Source organism: Alosa sapidissima, chromosome 9, assembly GCF_018492685.1.
Source record: "Alosa sapidissima isolate fAloSap1 chromosome 9, fAloSap1.pri, whole genome shotgun sequence".
In the NCBI taxonomy this organism is placed as follows: domain Eukaryota; kingdom Metazoa; phylum Chordata; class Actinopteri; order Clupeiformes; family Clupeidae; genus Alosa; species Alosa sapidissima.
The window spans coordinates 5,403,295-5,418,669 of record NC_055965.1 but is presented as its reverse complement, the minus strand read 5'-3'; the positions used below and the strand labels follow the sequence as shown (position 1 = coordinate 5,418,669).

Genomic DNA, 15,375 nt, shown 5'->3' with positions numbered 1-15,375 from the left:
TTTATCAAATGTTATTTTGAAGTATTAAAAAACATCATTGTTTTAGAATTTTCGAACGAAATGGTTGGTAATTAGCACGTTTACGATATGTGACGATGAGAATTGATGTTTTGAAATATTGTTTATTTATTTACCTAAATGTAGTGTTTCTATCACACTATTCTATGAAGAAGTATTTTCTCACTAGAAGAGTTATTGTGCATATCCATGTGATGTCACCAGAGTCAGAGTCAAAGAAAGATAGGGGCGGAGCAACACTGCCTATAAGCTACACCACTTTAAATCATACGAATCCTCTGACACAATAAGCAAGGTGGTTCAGTGAGTAGGCCTATTATGTAATAATACTGTTGAAGTAGGTCTACTGTTTTTTTTTATTTATTTTTTTTATCTAGATAGTCCGTGAGTTTTTTTAATATTGGTTAAGTGGTCCTTGGTCTGAAAAAGTTTGAGAAACACTAGGATAGGACCATGTACTCTCGTGATGTTCCTTGTGTTCGTAATGAAACAAAATCGATGGGACCTCTGGAACAGCGTATTAGCAGGCCTGTCTGCTTCATCATCCGTTTTACTGCATTCTTTTTTCTATCTCTCGAAGACATCAATCATAGTGTTCTCTCATAGCTTTCTATCGTTCTCTCTCCTCATCTGTTTCTCCCTCTCTCCGTGTTCCTTTCTGTGAAACGCTCGTCTCTGGTGGGACGTTAACCACCACCGCCACCATCCAGTGTCTGATCCTCACGCCGGGCCCCTTTGAAGAGGCGGCAACTCATCTGTGAACAAGATGTCCACATCAACAAATATACGAGCCAGGAACACACACACACACACGCGCACACACACACACACGCACAACTACACACACACACACAAAACATACAGTACATGCTGTGTGAGGAGAGTTTATGACAGAGAGAAAGAGGTAAAAGAATTAGAGTGGAATGGACAGAGAAACAGAGGGAGAGGCAGGGAGATCAAAGAAGAGAGTACAGAGACATGGAAAGCAGAGAAAAATACCCACAGACCAAAGCAAAGTAAAGACAGTGGACACACTGGCGAGAAAAGGAGAGAAAGAGAAGTGGAAGAGAGAAAAACAAACATGGCAGACCAAGAGAGAGGCACAAGGCTCACATAACACGTCCTTTTTCTCTCCTGGCTGTCCCCACTGCTCTGCCGCCCCAGCACTGATTAAGATCAATGTGTGTATGTTCATCTGGAAGCCATGCCTCTGGCCAGTGCAATCCCAGAAGAATACAGCTGCATTCATTACGGCCTTGCTGCAAATACATGAACTTTGGGCATCAGCCTAGAAAGATCTGTGCCAATGACGGACAGAATCAAAACAAATCTGATGATATTGCCATAGATTTTATGGAAAAATATTTAATCATCACAAATGATTAATTAGCAAAGGCTTGATACTGAACGATGTCTATATAACGTTCAAAGAATATGTGCATTGCTTGCTTGTATGTGTGTGTGCGTGTGTATGTGTTCCAGTTGTGCATAATAATCAGAACCAACCGAGCAAAAAACTCATTCATTCTATGGCAATAACCTAATTAAATAAGATGAGGGGTATAACAGGAGGAATATATGTGACGTACCGTGCAGTAGTTTTAGTTTTATTTATTTATGACATTAGGCCTTTTAGGGAAGTGCAATATACTCCTTTTTACTGTATTCCATTTATTGATGTGTGTAAGTCTTTCTAAGTCTAAGTCACAAATAGCTTATTTAGCAGTTGCTCACTACTGAATGATATCTATAACGTTAGTACCATATTCAAAGTTCGTTCAACGTTCAAATCTTTTCTCATTTCTCATGTGTATGTGTGTGTGTGTGTGTGTGTGTGTGTGTGTGTGTGTATGTTGATGTCCAGTTGTGCATAACAATGCTTATCTTTGTGCACCTACAGAGGATGGGGTGAAAAATGTGAGCGTTAGCTTGTTCTTGCTCTTTTGTTGCTTACTCAAGTGCAAAGGCACGTCCAGTGCAACATTCAGCACACACACAGGGCACACACACACACACACACAGGGCAACACACACACACACACACACACTATTCAGCACACACACACACACACCATTCAGCACACACAGGGCTGGATAAAACTGCCAGGAGTCATGTGTCAACACCTTTTCCCCTAAGCGCAGCATGACAAGCTCTCTCTCTCTCTCTCTCTCTCTCTCTCTCTTTCTTCTCTCTCAATGGTTTGCCTGACGTCTGCCGTTCCGCTGTGTGCACTGAATGAGGTGCTGTTGTTGCACCAGCTATGCCAAACCCCTGCCTTTCCCCCAATGTAGTTGTACCTCACAAACTGAACCAAAAGAACCAATATGGTGAAATGGGCCGAGGAGGCAAACACACAAGCTTAACCTAACGTTCTAGCGCTATGTCAAATGAGCAGCGAAATTTCACTTAGTCGTGTGCGCTGCAGTTTTTCGAGCGATCCGAGGTCGTTGACCCACGGGCAATGCAAACACGCCTCAAAGCAAAAGGTTTCACTGACTGAGACAAATTGCATCTCCGTGTCGGAATACCAGAACAGCAGTCTACTTGAACAGACAGTTACTGCACTATGTTTAGAAAGGATCCCTTGCGGAACTGTTGAGGAATACTGACACAGTGAGGCGATAAATGATAGGTTTTTATACAAGAATGAACAAGTTGAGCAAATTCCTTGTTATTTCAGTCATGCCCGTTTCGAAATTGCCATACTTGTAAAGTCTTCATCCATTCTTCTGGTAATTGCATTTGGCGTAAATGCAAGTCGCTCTCCAACGCAATTCTACTGTAGTTGGCTTGTAACAACTTTCCAGTATGCACGCACGCACACATACACTTACACACACACACACACACACACATACACGCACACACACACACATACATACACACACACACACACACACACACACACACACACGCATCGAACTCCAAAAGCGCCAGGGGTGACAGCAGCCAAAACACAGTAGTGAAGGACTTGTGAAAACACAGATCCATCTTCTCCTCGCATGACTGAAAAAACGTTGACAGTCCATAAGAATTGCTTCTCCAAGAATTGCTTCTCCTCAAAAACAATAGCGAGTTGTTGACTCCACACAGTCACCTGGGTCTCAATAGCAAACTTAATTCATGCGTGAGTCATGGTCAAACACTCAGGCAGCAGTTGACTTTGGAGCCGATGTGGCCTTGATGCGGTTCAGTTATGGACCAGACATTTCTCATAATTAGTTGCAATCTAGGACAGACGCTGAATTGACAACAGACAGCAGTACAATTGGCTTCTCTCCCTCTCTAAAGCAGGCCACCTTCCTCTCATCTCTCTCTCCCTACTCTTTCTCTATTCTCTCTCAAGATGGCCTCCCTCTGACTGATATCTGCATGGTTGACCTCATGGGCAGTCCTGCAGTTAAAACAAACAGAGAAGCTGTCGGAGAGAATGGAACAGCTCTCTCTCTCTCACTCCCCTCCTCTCTCTCTCTCTCCTCCTCTCTCTTTCTCTCTCACTCCCCTCCTCTCTTTCTCTCTCTCTCACTCCCCTCCTCTCTCTTTCTGTCTATCTCTCCCACTCTCTCCCCCAGTCCCCTTGTCACACAACACAGTCGAGTGTTCATTAGTTGGCTCCTAAGAACTGATTTTGTGCCGTTTTCTCATTCGCATGTTGCCGTTACGTTACTTTCCTACGATCGGCCGATCGGTTCCATCTCATCCTCCTGGCACAATATAAGGCAGAACTGCACATCTGCTCATGATATGCTCACCCCCTGGGCAAGCTGTTCATCATACCTGCTTTACTCCTATTAGTTTGCCGTAAAAATGTTCCAAACACACACGACCGCCGTTTGGAAATGATTATGGAGTGTAAATGTTAGTTGTCAGTATGCGGGGCTGGGGTGCCAGGTCATCTGTTGAGAACATGGAACATTTGTTGAAACACGTCCAACTTGGACCTCGACTAGAAGGAATTCTGGGCTTGATAAAGCTCGCTGACAGAACTGGTGATATTGAGGGGCGGTGCAGGTGTGAATTTTTTATGAAGGCACGAGTCGTTATCATCACTGCACCTGTAGGGAGGCATACTGGATAGTGTTTATGTGTCGTGTTTCTAAGTGTGTGGGCATTATGTAAAAAAGCAAGTGACTGTGGTGTGTGTGTACATATGTGTGTGTGTGTGTGTGTGTGTGATGACTGTGTAAGGTGATGTCATTCTCTGATTTGTATATTGACAAGTCATGAAACATCTTTGTGATGTTGATTAGCACAGGACTGAACTGTGAATAGCAGGGTGGTGAGATGGCACATGGAAGTGGTCTTGGAACTGATGTTTTTAAATGTCAGTTTGAGTGTGACCCCATGCTGTACTGCACACGTAAACAACTTGTGTGTATCATCACTTTCATTTGCATTAGTTGTAAGACTTCTTCTATAGTGAGCTATTCCGATGTCTTTAAAGGCTGAGTAATAGGCGGCTCACATAGTATCTGCCGTAACTGATTACTAAAGTAAATTGCTTCACTTACAGTAATAAGTAATTACTTTGATAGGTCAACCGCATGTATACATAATATACTTCTTGCTATGTGATAAATTATGGTATGCACAAATTACATGTAAACACAATACAAAAATGGCTATGATGAATTATGGTATCCACAAGTGACATGACTCATAATACAATAATTACTATGGTGATGGTATGCACATGCTACTTGTATCTGTAATATCAGCTCTGAGTGTTTTGATGAGCGTGGCAGTTGTGGGGGTATTGTGTTGTGTCTTGTGATGGATTGCTGAGGGCCAAGCCCGTGGAGATGGGACGATGGGGGTGGGATTAGTGGGGCCCCCTCAAGGCTTTCGTCACCTTCAGCCATCGGCTCATGTGAATGAATCATGCTCAGTGCTTTATCTGATAACGGGTGTGTGTGTGTGTGTGTGTGTGTGTGTGTGTGTGTGTGTGTGTGTGTGGGTGTGTGTGTGTGTGTGTGTGTGAGCGAGAGAGAGAGAAGATTGGGGGTAGGGGGAGAGAGAGAGAGAGAGATAAGGTGAAGAAGGGTAGCGATTATGCAGGGCCCTGAAGAAACACACTGACATACATATAGAGAGAGATAGAGAGAGAGAGATAAAGTAAAGAGAGAGAGGGAGAGAGATAAAGTAAAGAGAGCGATAGAGAGAGAAGTTGACCCCATGCACATGTTTCATGCAGGGTAACCTACAAAGGAACCCTTATGATGCACTATAGGTCTCTATAGGAGATGTATGGGTGGGTGAGGCGTGGAGCGGTTTGAGGGTTGCTCATCACGCATCGCCCAGCGGACAGAGGCGGAGGTGCCACGGATGGCAGTTGAGGGGCTTCTGGACAAACAAAGAGCAGGGCTGTGTCTGTCCAGCTAGATCAACACCCAGATATGCCCGTGTGTTTGCACAAGGCTCCAGTTACTCTCTCTCTCTCTGTGTCTGTGTGTGTGTGTGTGCATGTGTGTGTGTCCAGTGTGTGTGTGTGTTTGTCAGTGTGTGTTTGGTTTGTTTTGGGTTTGTTTAACAGCAAGTCATCAGTCTTCAGTGCCCCTTGGTTGTTTGGCCCAGACAGACAGGAAGTCTTTAGCAGTCCTATTCGGAGTTAACGGAGTAACCCGTTAACTGCCATTAGTTAGGATTTAGTTAAGACCTTGGTTGCAGTGCAATGCAACTGCTACTTACGCCTGATTGTATGAGTGCACATAGTCACACACACACACACACACACACACACACACACACACACACACACATACACACACACACACATATATATATACAAACACACATGCACTCACACTCACGCACACACACACACACACACATTCTGTGATAAGCCTGCAAACGTGTCGTCTAGCCTTCGGGCTTTACAATGTAAGTTAACACTGACGTGCACCCCCCACCCCACCCCCCTTCATGTCTTTGTGCTGCAGCTGTACCAGACAGAGCCACGCGTTGGGCTCTGAGCTGCATCAGGGAGTGTAACTCAGACCCCATGTTTCCCCCGCAGTCCCAGACAGACAGACTGGGGGGGTTTGGGGGGGGGGCGGTTAAGTGTCTTTTCACGTGTGCCTTCTTTGTAAGCTGCTTTTGTGTTTGTGTGTATAAAGGGGATTGATTTTGGTGTGTGTGGAGGGGGGGGGGGGGGCACTAATGAGGGGTAGTTTTTTGATCAGGAAGTAGCAGCTGTGGATGCCTTTGAATGCCAATAGTGTGTCCTCTGATGAATATGGCCTTTCTGTGGAGTCACAGGATCTAATTGCTGTGTGTGTGTGTGTGTGTGTGTGTGTGTGTGCATGTTTTATGTTGCACTTTACGTTCTGCTGCCACGTTCCGCTACAATCGGTGTTGTGTTCCGCGACACGCCAGGTCACTTGTCCGCTCCGCTCCGCAGGGAGCCTTGGCCTGCCACCCACGGGGTTGTGTTTTATCGCCGCCAGTGTCGGGTTCTGTTAGGATTACTGAAGTCTAGTCCCCGCCGGTGGGGCCTGTCACCGCGCGCTCCAGGGCCAGCCACAGTGACCGCCTGCCTGCGCTACGCTACAGTTGGCCTCAGACACTGCCAACACTCCATGTCACACTCCCTTATGTCAGGATTATATTGAACCAGATTTGAACAAGTTTAACGTGTTTTTGTTGTTGACGAGAAATGGGCAGAACTGTGTTTAAAATGTGTGGCTAAAGTGTACACAACAGATTGGGATACATTCCATTGCATTTCTAGGTTCTGATGTTTGACACTGTAGTCAGATGGATCAGTTCAGAATGCTGTTCGTGAATATTCTGCTCCACGCAATAGAGTGGTGAAGTCCCGCCCCTTCTACTTCCGGTCCATGGGACCTATCTTTCAAAAAAATATGAACGGGAGTTAATTGGACAAAAATAACAATTATTTTTTGGTCCAGTTGAATGTGCCACAAATTTCACATATGATGTGTGTGAATTTAAAAGATAATTTTTCACGTCAAGAAAGTACTATTGTTCGATAGACTTCAAAAGTTATGTTGGTTTTGTGCGAATCCACTCAGTGGACTACATCTCTCGTCTCGGACTTCACCACTCTATGACTCCCCAAAGTATTTAGCCTAACGTTTCTCGTTTCTCAAGGCCTTGATTTATTCCCTGCAATTGATTCCGCCTCTCATGCATTAATGCAGTATTTTGATTGATGCGGTGTTAAGCAACGTCTTGCTGAATTTAATGGCCTGCTTGTGGCGTTGTAGGTATTCATTAAGGCCTACTTTAAGGCATTTTGTGGTGTTGTGGAGCACGCACAATGGCATTTTGTGATACTTTGTAGAACTTTACGGCGTCCTTTGAAGTGGTGAAACTGAGGAAGGGTGAATGGTTGAAAGTTCTCATCTTTGATTTCACTTAGATATTGCTCAAACCTAATTGCTGTTTCACGATCCAAGTTGCCACTGCCAAGTGGAAGACACGAATCACACTGTGGCCCAAGGCTCTAACAAACAACCAAGTATCAGTTAGCATGAGTCACTAGCCCTTTGGATTTTGAGCTGCAGACCTTCTACATGTATAGAGACGACTTAGTGGTTTTGCAGCTGACTAATTAAAAGCACTGTAATTATGGTAGGGGTTTAGATGAACTTCAGTTTAATTGAAGAGCTGTGTGGTCTGAATCTGATGACTTGTTATGGCTTGCTGATTCGTAGTGCTTGATTGTGTGTTAGTGGATAGAAAATGGATGAAAAATGTTGACTGAAAGATTGGGGAAAACTATCTTGCTTGTTGTGTCAAAATATATGAACACTAACAAAACCTGTCTTATCACCTTTCACTCTCTCTTATCAAACTTACATAATATTTATGTTACTGATTAAAACCATAATTATAATGAGTATTATCTAATGATAAGGTCAATTTAAAGCCCAATTGGTGTATTTTAGTTTGTAGCTTTTGTTGCCTATTCTCCATAATCCAGGCATATTCTCCAGCTCTGTAAATGTGACGGAGTGGCTAAACCCTATATGGGCTTTGGTCTCCCAAATTAAACAGGGGATGAGGAACTTTGTGGGTCCCTTTCTGATTTTCACAGTTTGAGGCTGGAGGTAAGAATGCAATGAATTAAAAAGTAATATATCATTGAACATGCTGAAAGTATGGGTGAGACAGGGAGTGATATAAAAGGAGGGATAGAGAGAGTGAAATGAGAGAGAGAGAAGAGAGCAGACCAAAGCAAATAATATGGGGAAAATTTGGCCGTAAGCCTTTCATTCCTTCCCTCATCCCTCCCTCTCTCTCGTCCATTTGATCCCTCAGCCTGTGGCTTAGCATTCAAAGCCAAATGATTTTGGAGAGAAGAATTTTCTAAGAAAGAATAGCAAGCCCTATTAAGCAGGGCACAGATGGACATTATTAGTATTATTATTCCGTATTTCATAACTGCTGGGCATTCGTTCACCATATTCATATCGGCAAGGCAAGCATACAGTCCTATCAGGCAAGATCTAAATCAAAAGAGAGAGAGAGAGAGAAAGAGAGAGAGGGAAAGAAGGGGGGAGTGAGAGGGTTTAGGGTTTGGGGATAAGGTGGTTTATTGATCCATATTTCATTAGGCTGTAATGATGTTTTTCCGTGGGACAAGAGATTTGCAGGAGAGCTGCGGTTTCCCCGCTCGTAGCACTGGTTATGTTTACTCTGTCACACGACACCCGGCCACACATACAGCAAGTGCGCACGTCCGCTTACAGTGTGCCCTCACCTGTTTACCCTCCAACCTCACCACCCACCACCCGGGCCGTGCCCAACCTCAAACACCATATAAGGAAGAGTGTAAGCCAATGTATTAGCGGTTAGCGATGCAGGATGTGGTATGCCTGCTGACAGTAAGGTTGGTTCTTGAATACAAGGTATGTGTCCTTTTGGACAACAAACAAAGTTGCCACATACTCACCTGGCAGAAGCAACACCAAACCAGTTTGCCGCTTTTCTATCTATAGAGGGAGATTAGGAAGACAATGGAGAGGATAAGAGTTACTACAGTAGGGGTAGTGATGAGGTCATATCCTCATATGACACATTAGAGTGTTAGGATGGCTTTTTGAGTTCATGATAGGGTTTCGTTGACAAGACCTGGTTTGTTTTTGAAGTCAGTTTCACCCCAGCACTGATTTTTGCCTTCTTTTCAGTCTCTTTCATCTGAGAAGAGAGTTGAGTTTCAGTTGCAGCTCCCATACCTACAGTGCCTCTCCTCCCTGCTCCTTGGCTACATCCTTCCTCCCTCCCTCCCTCCCTCTCTTTATCCCTCTCTCTCTCCCTCCCTCTCTCTCAGCTGCGAGCCCAGTGCTGGCCTCCTCCTGCCTTCCTGTGATGAAGATGGATTTTTAGGGTTATTGCGAATTCCAGCCATGCCGGTGGGATCATGCACTGGCCAGGAGGGAGCATTGGGCGAGGACGGGGGAGAGGAGGGAGAGGAGCCGTCGCCCGCTTTAATGAAAAAGGGGCTCGGATTTCGCTCCAACTTCCACCCTGGCGTTTCGGAGTGGGGTGGGGTGGGGTGGTGAGGGGTGTTTCAGCAGAGGTGAATTGTTGGGTTTTCTGGGTTTTTTTTCCTTTTTCTTTTTTGGTGCTTTAGGAAGGTGTAGGGGGTGGTTGGGGGCGCTATGGCAATGTGCAAGAGGGACCACAGATTGACATGAGGTCAAGAGGAGAGAGGGGCCCGAGGAAACGAGGGAGTTGATGAAGGAACGCTGGAATCCTCAGGAGGAGTGGGCTATGGTGTACAAATGATGTGTCCTAGTGGCATGTGGTTTAACACAAGAAGACAGTTGTGTGACAGTTTTTGCTAAATACATTCCCATCTGCGTTAAACTATGATCCCAACGGGACAATGCAGTCCTTGTATCGCCCTTAAAACTCTGACACGGAGCAGCTGTCATGAAAAGCGTATTTGAATTACAGCAGGTTTTCTACAACAAGATATGAGACAATTATTCTTGGTATGCCATAATGAGATGCCAGGAGGCTGCCAAGAGACCAATAGCAATGGGTCTGCAATCATACTTTAGGGAATGTGACAGCTCACCCCACCATATACTCCATGGAAATGATCTGGCATGTCTGTGGCCCTGTTCTGAGAGATTTAGCCAGAAGTGATAACACATGTATGAAATTACTGACCAATAAAGCGTGAGTGTGTTGGGGGCTGCAGCGCCCTGGTGTGGAAATGCTGCAAAATGCTGCAAACTGCATGACATATTTATGTTGTTGTTTCTACATTATTAACAATTAACTTGGGCCATGGGGGGGGGGGGGGGTTGCTGTAGAAAGGTGAAAGTGGAAAAATCTGTGACGGGTTGAACCATATGTTTCATATGTTTCATGGTTCCAAAGCCCTTCAGCCAAGTATGGCTGTAAATCTGACTGCCGTACCTCTTCTATGCATTTTCTCCCTCTTATCTCAAAGGATATCCCAGCAGTGAAAAGCAATAACATCCAAAGTAGTGAAGTGAAAAGCGATATTTCTTGCAGAATGATGTCACCGTCTTCGAGGGGGTAACCAGTGGTCAGGGATTTTTGCCATGTGCTTTTGATATCTTTCCCTCCTCCTCACCTCAGGCCAAAGGGACGTGCGCCCAAACGGAGCTCCACCTCTGTCTCAGCCTTCACCGAAAGAAAGGCAACACCAGACACTTCATTTCGTGTCGGTTTTTTCGGAGCACAATGGAGACTTTGTGAAATGCCCACAGACCACACACTCCGGTCCATGTCTTCTTTTGTTGTTTTTTTGCTCTAGTGGGGGCTTGCTATCCTGTGGCTTAGGCAGAATTTGTTTTTGTGCCCTAAACGCTGCTCATGGTTTTTAGGGGAGATTTGCGATATCAGCGCGAGAGTCAACACGCGTTGGCCCTCACATGCGCTCGCCCAGGCGTATTGCGTACAGCCAAACACTGTGCTTCATCTGGGCGAAGGTGGAAAAACAGAGCGGTCATCTGCCGACCCTCCTTCCCTCGGCTGTTTATTTGCCTCGTTTCAGCCCCTCTTATGAGCTGCACATGGAGCCTGGGGGCTTATTGGTCGTGTGTGTGGTATCCGTAACTCTGTGTGTGGTGGGTGGCTAGGTGAGAGTCTGTGTGTGTCTGTGTGCTTGATTATGTGCATATGTGTGAGAGAGTGTTTGATTATGTGCATATGCAAGTATGTGTGTGTGTGTGTGTGTGATTGCAGAGGCATATTTGTGTGGAGTGGCCACTTGTTTGTATAGGTAGACCCCCCACATCCCCACCCCAATGTTTCGGGGACAAGCCTAAATGTGTGGGTGGGCTTACCTCCTGGGCAGAGGCAGGCACCATACCAACCCAGCCACTTACAGAGGGAACGATGAGATGAGTTCACCCCGCTAAACAGCGCCGTCCGACAGGGCCGAGCATGTTTTACTGGGCAGAGGATCGGGGTGGTGTCCGAGCGAACTTTCAAGGCCTCCTGAATGTGTAGTCTGCACGATGGCAAACACAGAGAGAATGGAAGTCACAGTGGTTGCGTAAGAGGCTCTGCTCTCTTCTCTTAAGTGCAAATGAAAACCTACAACAATGACATTTTATTCAGTCCAGACTGGCAAAGGCTGTTGTTGTTTTGTAGTTTGGCCATCCAGCTTCTGTCACAGAGAATAGCAAATTCATCATGCATTAAAGAGCATCCATGCACCAACTCATGGTTTGAATATGTAATAGTTAGTACATTTTACGCCAACACCATTTGTGTGTTATTATTTTGTCATGACGAACTGTGATGCGACTGAAAACTTGTGAATGGGATTCAGTAATAAACCTATGTTTAAAAAATGATGAAATTTTTCTCAGTTGGATTGATTGATTGATTCACTGCCTGAATTCATAGACCATGATTTTCCATAAGTTGTCCTGTTTCTGAGCTGCCTCTTGTTTGTTGTGTGTTCCCCGCAGGACGCTTCCTTGGTGTGGGAGGGAGACAGACAGCATGTGGTTCTTCTGCGCTCCTCCTGGCCGACCACTCCTCCTCCTCCCCCTGCTCTCCCTCCTGCCGTGGCTCCGGCTGACCAGTGCCTGCCCAGAGAGCTGCTCCTGCTTGCCGGGGAACAGCATCATGTGCTCGGAGCGGCAGTCCAGCGTCATGCCTGACGCCATCCCCGCCTCCACCAAGCACCTCTACGTCTTCGAGAATGGCATCAGCACGCTGTCCGAAGACAACTTCGCAGGGCTGGGTGCGCTCGAGCTGCTGGACTTGAGCCAGAACCAGCTGGTGGACCTCCCCGACGGCGTGTTCGGGCAGCTCTCATCCCTCCGCAACTTGGACCTGTCCTCCAACCAGATCGTGCACATCTCCGAGCACAGCTTCTCGGGCCTGGTGACCCTGGAGCGGCTCTACCTCTACAGCAACCGCATCCAGAGCATCCACCCGGCCGCCTTCGAGGGCCTGGAGCAGCTGCTGGAGCTGAAGCTGCAGAAGAACGCTCTGACCATCCTGCCGCCCATACGCCTGCCCAGGCTCCTGCTGCTGGACGTCAGCCGCAACCGCATCCCGCCGCCCAGCGCTGCCGACCTCCAGACGCCCAACCTGGAGTCGCTCCAGATGGCCGACCTCGGGCTCACCAACCTGGACGAGGAGCTCATGAGCTCCCTGACCAACCTCCACGTCCTGGACCTGTCCCATAACCAGCTGACCGCCATGCCCCCGGCGCTCAGGTCCGTCCGGGGGCTGATCCGCCTCAGCCTGGCCTCCAACCAGCTGGGCCAGCTGGCCAAGGAGGACTTTGAGAACCTGGTGGCCCTCCAGGGCCTGGACCTCAGCAACCTGAACCTGCAGGGCTTCCCCGAGGGCTTCTTCCAGCTCTTCCCCCGGCTCAACCAACTGACGGTGGCAGGGAACCCCTTCAACTGCCTGTGCCCGCTGGCCTGGTTCCCCGCCTGGGTGCGTGGCCAGAGCGTGGAGCTCAGCCGCCCTGAGGAGACCCGCTGTCACTTCCCACCCAGCAACTCGGGCAAGGTGCTGGCCGCCCTGGAGCACCGGGACTTCGGCTGCCCCGTCACCACCACCACCGTGCAGACTCGCGCGCCCGTCGTTAGCAGCACCCTCGCCGCCCCTCTCTCCCCGACCGGGCGCACGGGCACCACCACCCCGGCCCCGCCGAGCGTCGTCCACTCCCCCTCACCACCGGACGCTGCCAATGGCGTCCAGGACCCTGCTGCGTCCCCCAGCAGCGACGACGGGCCTCACAAGGAGCTCATGTGCCCCTCCAACATCTGTCTGAACGGCGGCACCTGCAAGTTCAACCAGCAGGGCCAGGTGGAGTGTCTGTGCCCGTCTGACACCACGGGCCTCTACTGCGAGAACCTGGACGAGTCGCCGTTTGTCCCCTCGTTCCGGGAGGCCGCCGTGGTCACAGTGGCGGCCACCCCGGAGCCGGACATCAGCTCACGGCATGTGACCAGCACGTCCATCCACCTGGACCTGTCCCGCTACATCAAAACACGGCCGCACATCCGCGGCATCCGGCTCACCTACCGCAACCTGTCGGGCCCCGACCAGCGGCCTATGGCCCTGACCATCCCGGCCACCTACCCTGAGTACACACTGCGGGGCCTGAGGCCCAACTGCACCTACTCGGTGTGCGCCAGTGCCATGGGCGAGCCTGACGCCGGCAGCTCCTGCACGGAGGCGAGGACGACGGGCGCGCCTGTGGCCTCGCCCGTGGAGCCGCACATCGAGGGCCCCGTGGCGTCCTCCCTCGTTCTGGCGCTGGCCGGCCTGGCCTTGGTGATGGTGGTGACGGCCGTGGTGGCCGTGCTGGTCTTCCTCCGCCGGCGGAAGCGATCCAAGGCGGCTCACGTGGAGCTGGACGCCGACGAGCCCACGCCGCTGGAGCTGGAGGGGGTCAAGGCGTGCCTGGAGAACGGGGCGCTCCCGCAAAAGCAGCCGGAGATCGCTCCATGCCCCCCGCAGACACCCAACGGCGTGGAGTACGAGGCGCTGCTCATGCAGGGACAAGGCAACGCTAACAACAACGTGGCCAGCCTCAAACCCTCGTACTTCTGAGCTGAGAAAAGAGACCGCTTCAGTTCACTTACTTCTGAGCTTAGGTGACTCTGTAGTTCAGACCTCCGGCCCATGGAGGGCGCTCTGACTTTGAACCCATTCTGCCTTCCGTGGTGGGTCTGCAGCAGACAGCTATGCTAGCTATGCTGTCACGAGCAAGCAAACCCAATCAGCTGAAATATGCTTGCCAAAAACAAAACAAAAAAAAACAGTATTGAAAGTAAGTGCAATTGCAGAGATATTTTTGACCTCTTGAAAATGAAGGTGCCTTTTCTTTTGCATTCTCATATGTCTGCCTTGTAATCATAATGACTTTTTTTATACACATGAAACGAAAGATGTAAGACTTTGCAAATCGTGTTGCTGGACTGTGAGATGGGGGAAGGTGTTGGGAAGGCTGCAATGCTGGCTCAGGCTGAGAGCAGAGAGGAGGAAGGAGGGAAGAAGGGAAAGGGTTGAGGGGAGAGGAAACACACAGAAGTTTTGTGTGTGTGTGTGTGTGTGTGTGTGTGGGTGTGTGACAGTGTGCGACACGGCGGACACACCAGGACAGCGCCTCCGCCGTGGCCACGAGCCATTTCTCTTTTTCGTCGACACTCGCTGGCTCCGCACGAGAAAGTTGCACTGACGACAAAACAAAACAAAACAAACTAGTAACTGGGTCTTCATCCCTCTCTCTCTCCCTCAAGATGCTGGAGAGGAAATGTACAAGGAAATGAACAACAAATGTTGGTACGGAGACAGATTTTTTTTTTTTTAAATGGCATTTTGTTTTGCTTCATGCTGCAGCTCAAGATCACCCCACCCCACCCCACTCTTCCTCCTGGACATTCCCCCCCCCCCCCCCACTCTCCCTCCTGGACATTACCCCCCACCCTACTCTTCCTCCTGGACATTCCCCCCCCCCCCCCACTCTTCCTCCTGGACATTCCCCCCCCCCCCACTCTCCCTCCTGGACATTCCCCCACCCTCACCCCACCCCCACCTCCTTAAGGGACACCATCCTTCAAAAGGAGGTCCATTGCTGTGAAAGACATGCTGAAACACGCTGAAGATACGAGGACAAGAGAGCGGGCACGGGTGTGGGCCCGTGCTGTGATTGGTACTTTTTGAAGGTTACTTCTGTCCTGTGTTACCTTTTGTATGTTTTTTTTGTAGAGACCTTGATGTGATATGTGTCAGTTATTGTTGCCTTGTTTTATGTTAAATGATGACAATGTTGTTGTTGTCGATATGGCAAGACTGTAGCATTTCCCCAGCATATCCTTGATAGAGAGTGGAAAATCCTTTGCCTATACTAAGCATGAAATTTAAACTTC

At 48.4% G+C, this 15,375-nt stretch overlaps 1 protein-coding gene across 1 annotated transcript in view; it reads left to right on the top strand.

The window, feature by feature from the left end:
* The window catches only part of vasna (vasorin a), a 21,363-nt gene extending 6,479 nt beyond the window's left edge, over window positions 1-14,884 (top strand). Inside the window, exon 2 of the mRNA XM_042104840.1 lies at window positions 11,947-14,884. Coding sequence (XP_041960774.1) covers window positions 11,981-14,056 — 2,076 coding nt within the window. The 5' untranslated portion in view covers window positions 11,947-11,980 and the 3' untranslated portion in view covers window positions 14,057-14,884. The remainder of the gene's footprint in view (window positions 1-11,946) is intronic.
* The last annotated feature ends 491 nt before the right edge of the window (window positions 14,885-15,375 follow it).